Source organism: Cannabis sativa, chromosome X (assembly GCF_029168945.1).
Source record: "Cannabis sativa cultivar Pink pepper isolate KNU-18-1 chromosome X, ASM2916894v1, whole genome shotgun sequence".
Classification (NCBI taxonomy): Eukaryota; Viridiplantae; Streptophyta; class Magnoliopsida; order Rosales; family Cannabaceae; genus Cannabis; species Cannabis sativa.
In genome coordinates this window covers 31,018,219-31,024,539 of record NC_083610.1, presented here as the reverse complement: position 1 = coordinate 31,024,539, position 6,321 = coordinate 31,018,219, and the positions used below count along the sequence as shown (strand labels likewise).

At 33.3% G+C, this 6,321-nt stretch overlaps 2 protein-coding genes across 6 annotated transcripts; both read right to left on the bottom strand.

The window, feature by feature from the left end:
• Positions 1-326: 326 nt before the first annotated feature.
• Positions 327-3,803, bottom strand: LOC115712178 (uncharacterized). 3 transcript variants are annotated; one of them, XM_030640431.2, is made up of 6 exons: positions 2,073-3,803; positions 1,677-1,975; positions 1,432-1,605; positions 1,031-1,135; positions 775-946; positions 327-683 (listed from the first exon to the last, which is right to left on the bottom strand). In XM_030640431.2, exons 2-6 carry the CDS (start codon positions 1,832-1,834, stop codon positions 582-584), a joined length of 711 nt encoding a protein of 236 aa, XP_030496291.2. In that variant the 5' UTR covers positions 1,835-1,975; positions 2,073-3,803; the 3' UTR covers positions 327-581. The 3 variants fall into 3 exon arrangements, with proteins under 3 accessions (XP_030496291.2, XP_060963061.1, XP_060963062.1); XM_061107078.1 differs by having other exon boundaries at positions 775-1,135; XM_061107079.1 differs by lacking the exon at positions 2,073-3,803 and having other exon boundaries at positions 775-1,135; positions 1,677-2,052.
• Positions 3,804-3,959: 156 nt separating this feature from the next.
• LOC115712195 (ethylene-responsive transcription factor RAP2-1) lies at positions 3,960-5,293 on the bottom strand. 3 transcript variants are annotated; one of them, XR_009685342.1, is made up of 3 exons: positions 5,137-5,293; positions 4,330-4,991; positions 3,960-4,155 (listed from the first exon to the last, which is right to left on the bottom strand). XR_009685342.1 is itself a non-coding variant. In XM_030640449.2 (2 exons), the coding sequence occupies exon 2, from the start codon at positions 4,982-4,984 to the stop codon at positions 4,382-4,384; it is 603 nt and encodes a 200-aa protein (XP_030496309.1). In that variant the 5' UTR covers positions 4,985-4,991; positions 5,137-5,293; the 3' UTR covers positions 3,960-4,381. The 3 variants fall into 3 exon arrangements, 1 of the variants encoding a protein (XP_030496309.1); XR_009685341.1 differs by having other exon boundaries at positions 4,330-5,289; XM_030640449.2 differs by having other exon boundaries at positions 3,960-4,991.
• Positions 5,294-6,321: the final 1,028 nt, after the last annotated feature.

Sequence of the window (6,321 nt, the reverse complement as noted above, 5' to 3'; positions counted from 1 at the left end):
CCGTGATGGAAAACATCTCTTTAAATGACGGTTTATAACTGTGGCAAAAAGTTACTTTAAATGACAGTTAAGAAATGTTGGAAAAGACTTTAGTCAGACTATAACTAATAAAATACACTACTTAAAATGACAGTTATAAACCGTCAGACAATATGAAGTAAAGTATAAAATAGAAATATTAATTCAATTCTCCTCTTGTATTTTTATTATTTAGATTTCCAATACACAATGATGAAAAAACATAATAACAATAATAATATTTTTATAAGAAAATTCATACATTTAACACTCTTGAAAAGAATTAAAGCTTCATGAAAACCATAATATGCCATCAAAGTTTAGTAATGCAATACAAAAGAAGAAAATCCAATTAAATTTTTACATTTTGCAATCTTTTGTAGAATATCTTCTGAACATCTAAAAATGTGTATACTAAGAACAAAATAAGTCTACAGGTAGTCACTTGGGACTTTAATCAAATAGCTGGAGATCACTTCCTAAAAACTAAAAAAGCAAGACAATAGTAACTAAGATCGATGTAAAACCTATCAATCATTGGTCATCATACTCTATGTTATTAGTCATTTGCCTGCTGCTATCATCTGCATGACATACTTTGTCCATTCGTCACGTATTTCATTGATTTCTTTGTTAGTGTAAGAGGATGATTTGTTCCTTTTAAACTGCAACAAACGAAACAAATCATTAATTTAATAGGTCATAATAAAAGTACTTAAAAACTTTAATATTTGTGAAAATAATTAGTGTCTTCACCTCTGTTTCCAATTTTCGTGTGGGATTATTTTCAGTCATGAATGATTTAATAAATCTCATGTTATAATACCCACACTGATTGTCATCTGGTTGCTCTGGACATCTGTACTCAGTGAAGCTTATTGCTACTGACCGTCGGTTTCTTTTCTCAAGGTAGTACCTCTCAAGAGCACTACACATAAATAATATAAAGTTAATATATACATTAATGGAAATTAGAGCAATATGTTTAGAGCTTTGAACTACTAGAACATACGTTTGAACACATCTTTTAATATCTTGACGAATGGTTTTGTTTTTGGAATCCAAAAATGCTACACTCTGCGATCCCGTTTGGATTAAGATAACCATCCAATGTTCGCTAAACACAATCAAACAAACTAATAAGATTACTAATACCAATCATTATGTAATAGAGTAAGGTATGGATAAAACTTTTTTCATAACAACAACAATGTAATAATAACAATGTACCAGGGGCAAACAACTTGCTTATTTTAAATTATCTTCCTAAATCTCATTATATCACTCTATAGTCCATAGTCCATATCCAAATATAACTTTCCCCTTCTCATTATTTGTGAAAGCAATATTAAAAGAAAAATTCAAAAATATGCAAAGTCTCATGGACCAACTTAAGCCATAGTAAGTACTTACTCATGGTACCAAGGGCAAACAAGGAATCGATCTGGTTGTATGTTGCTCAATCGCTGAAAAAGCAAAGCTACACGCTCGTTGTACCCTAAGCCATCAGTAGATGCCACAGATGCAGGATTCATAAATGCATATACACCGTTCAACTCATATTTGTTTAGTTCACGCTGCATTATACTAGTAAACAATAAAAAAATTAATAACAAAAACTGCAAAATATATATTAAGTTTATTATCAACTTTCATACCTGCACCACACAGACATTGGAACAGATCCGATCCATTTGAGATTGCAAATGTCAAGTATGTCGTTTTTTGATAAGTATGTTTTGTGCTCTACCCCGAACACATCCTCACCAATGTCAACTTCAAGGACATTCTTTTCCTTTGGCCACTGCTCGACCATGATCTCTAGCAAACTCAATGTGACACTTTTCTCTGGCGGAGTATAACGAGCTATTGGAAGCTTATTCGGCCTTCGAGGGTGTTTCAAAGGTTGAGTCAGTGGACCAACCGTAATACTGTTAAAATCCCTATTCTTCTTCTCCTATACAATATATTTTACAAAGTTAAAAAGAAATTATATTTGTCAATAATTAGAAATCAAATCAAATACATAAGAAAATAAAAATGACCATATTTACCTGTGTCTGGTGTACACCATCAATCTTGACAAGTGGAATTGGCCAGGCTACATAGGAATTCACCACTTTGCCTACCGTGGTGAGGCTTTCTTGTGTGACAGGGCATGGGAGCCTTGCATTTTCGTAAAAAACTTCTTCAATGAAGACTCGACAAAAGCGCTTTGGGTCAAACTTTTCATTATGTACTTCCAGGGTGGTCACATTTTCTATCACCAAATACCCCTTTGCAACACACTTAGTACTACATCCCCTTTTATAAGTACCTTAAAGAGGAAATTAATTTGTTTTAAAAATTGAAATTTGGGTTTTTTCTCCAAAAGTGAACATTATGTACTCATTATAAAATTACAGACATCACGCATGCAGTATCACTCAACCGTCTGTGCATGATTCGAGGTACAACTCTTAAGAGGCATTTAATGTCCAAACACCGAAGAGACTCTCCATTAAGTCACGTCAGATCAACTTTGACAACCAGACACACATCATCAATTCGGATAGTTTCCTAACCGAATGAAGTCCATGTGTGACTAGGAAGGTCCCGCACACACTTGGGGGCAAATATTATCCTAATTTGTACACCGTGACGTGGCACCTGACTGGATGAGACATGTTTCACATTTTATAACCTGGGCAGATGGTTTTACTCTTAGAAACCCATGAAGATTGATATGAAGCTCAAAGTCACACCTATATAGTGGGATGTCCGAGCAAGGTCACTGATAGACATCCGACCATCTTGATTGCATGAAGAACTTGCATGCACCAACCAGGGGATGTGAGTTGACAATTTTAGAGGTGTTCAATGTCATCGCCAAACTTACATGTCACAAAACAATCCCTACATTTATGAGATTAATTTGTATCTTAAGAGAATAAAGGCAATCAACCTAGATTTTCCATTTTTTTTATTATTATTATAGAAACATGATAGTTTCCTATTTTATTTCTTATTGATTAAGGGAAACCATTCCTATGTAATTAGCTCTTATAAATAGTGGTATCATCTCACTATTCAGGGAGACGACATAATTCAAAGAGAAAATACAAAAGAGACATTTCGATCTAAGAGTATATTACTGTAAAAGCTTTTGAGAGAGATCAAGGTCTTCTTGTTCTCTACTCACAGGTGAATACAACAAAAAAGGAAGTAGGCTATTACTAATCATAAAAGGTATAAGAGATCGAATCTCTATAAATTTTAGTATTTTTTTTACTTGTTACTCTTTCCTTTCTATTATTTATTTATTTCTATCACTTCAATTAAAATTCATCAGCTAAAAATAAAATCAACATCACATAACTATTTATAACAATTAGACTTATTTTCATCCTAATGCACACATAATCATCTAGATCTAGTAATTTAATTACTACTAAACTACTAATTATCTTTTAATTTTTATATTTAATTATGCCGTTATTATATTATAAAAAAAAACAAAATAAAAAAAAAAACAATTGTAACAAATACGAATTGTGCATAGTGACCACATAGGCGGGTAGAGTAGCGTAAGGTTTCCACCACAGCATGAAAATAACAAGCGTGCCAAACCCAGGGACCACTCTCTTTCTTCACTTTTGGTTTTCTTTTCTTATCATGTGGACACCACATGCCACCTCATGGGTATATTTTCTGGAGTGGTGTGGCGGTGTCGCAAACTCTCTCTCAGCTCTTCTGCCTTATCTCCTTATCTGCTTTGTATTTGTTTGCCCCAGTTACACATATATTTATATAATTATTGTCAATTTATTTTACATATATTTCGAAACTATCCAGCCTAGCTAGCTAGTTTCAAAGATATACCCCACAGTTACAAATATATATATTTCTATACATCTTGTTGCTGAAACGAAATTATTAGTAGTTATCGTTGATATACACAGTTTGAAAAATGACCAGATAAATACATTAATGGCACATATATATATATATGGAGAATAACAAAATTAATTGGATTGATCGACAACTCTTAGCTACTTATAAGGAACACATACGGTTAGTTGAATTGGACCAGACGTTTCTGTCGCTAGCCGCTATTTGCTTGTTGCAAGCACGTACAATCAAGAAGCTTCAACTAACCTAACAGAATTCATTTGACTCCGTTATTGGTCGACCACACTCCAAAACCAGTAATACTAAAGCAAAATATAATATATCAACAGAAAACAAAACTTCCAAACCAAAAAGATGAAGAAAAAAAAGGAAATAGTTAATTATATCTATATGGAAACATCATGATCTATCGGGCTGTACCTATCTACTTGACTGGGAGAATCTGAGTAGTTAACTAACTAGTATGTTTGTTTCAATGATCTTGTTCATCGGAATCATCGGGGTCCGGGTACTGGTTTAGGTCGGCCTTAAACGACTTATTATTATTATTAGATGGTGATGACGTGATCAAGGATGGATTATCAGCTTGGGCGGTTTTTTGTTGGGAAGCGTCGACCTTGGCGCCGATTTCGGTGGCGCGTTTGCGTATGGAAGCGGCGGACATATCGGCTAGGTGAAGGTCTTCTTGCAGTATGAGGTCCGGGAAGTTTAGCCGAGCCGAGGCTCCTCTGAGGTAGAACACGGCGGTGTCGTAAGCGCGTGCCGCTGCTATTGGGGTTGTGTAGGAGCCGAGCCAAATCCGAGACCTCTTGTTTGGCTCCCTAATCTCTGCCACCCACTTCCCCCACTTTCTCATCCTTATTCCTCTGTACGGTCGGCTCTTCTGATCATCATCCGACGCCGTTTCGTTGTGCTGGTCAAGAAGGTGATGTTGATGATGATGATGACGATGATGTTGATGATTATTATTATGGCTATCTTCTTCTTCTTCTTGTCTTTTAATTACATACTTCCGCTTTGTAGTAGTAGTAGTAGAAATAATACTATTACTCGAACAACACTCATCTCCTTCCATAGTTATGCTTCAATTAAAACGATAAAAATAAATTAATTCGCATCAGGGGGAGGGGATAATATTTTATAAGTTAGAGAAGAGAAAACTAATGGGTTAACTAAAGGAGTTATATATATAGATATAAATATATATATCATATGAAGTTTTCCTACTTGGCTTCTACTCTGTCGTATGGCCACGGCCGCCACGTTGATCTACCTTTAAGCTAATCCAAAGTTGGCCGACATATTCCATCATCTCCCACCTTCAGACTCTCTCTCTCTTTCTTTTTACCTTCCTATTGTTTTTCGTTTTTCTATTTTACATGTATTAATACATTTAGCCTAATTCATAATTTTTTCCCTGAATTTTAACACGTAGTAAATCGTATTCTTAAATTTTTTTGCCATTAAAAATTCTCCCTAAATTATTGACATTGTTAAATTTAAGGACTTTTGTCTAATTTCATTCAATTTTACCATTTAAGTGATTGTTTATGTACTAAACCAAGTTCCCAGACTTTGATATGTACTAAATCAGCCCCTTGAACTTTCATTTATGTTAGAATTCTTTTACTAAAATTAGATAAAAGTCTTTAAATTTAACAATCTCAATAGTTCGGGGATAATTTTTAACGGCAAAAAAAATTCAAAAAACACGATTTAATATATGTCAAAGTTGAGAAAAAAAAAAATTACAAACATTTATATTGATATTATTTAACCGTCTAAATGAGTCTGAAAAGGCGTTTTGTAGTTTATTTATTAAAAAAAGTTTTTATTTTTTTCTTGTGGGCATGTGATGAGGAGTGAGGAATAGTAATACTGCCGACGTGTTATAAGTTGAAGCCTCTCGTACGCAATCACCAAACTAGCTTACTCTGGTTTCTGTTAAGGTGAAGTTTTGTCCCTGTCAAAACTGTGATGTATATATTTATATTATATATATTTGTGTATGTATATTGCATGGTTAGTGCCGACTTCTTTTATATTTTCTATAATAAAATAAGTTAGATTCAATACAATAGTATTAATGTAAGAATCTGAAGTAGTATATATTCACTGTATGTGCCGTTTTACAATATTTCTCTATATTTATATCTGTATGTCCACCGTATATGGTTGGTCTATATATCATAAGAGAATTGGTATTAGATATGTAATGATGCTCAATACTATGTCGAATCGGCCCATTATAAATTATATTATATGTTAAATTAAAATATATAAAACCCGACATCAATAATAATATATTATACCTGATATTGTTTGGCACGCCCTTTAATATTTTTCTTATTATAATTATTATCTGTATCACAAGTATATTAATTTAGTATATTAATATTATGTTGTACATTA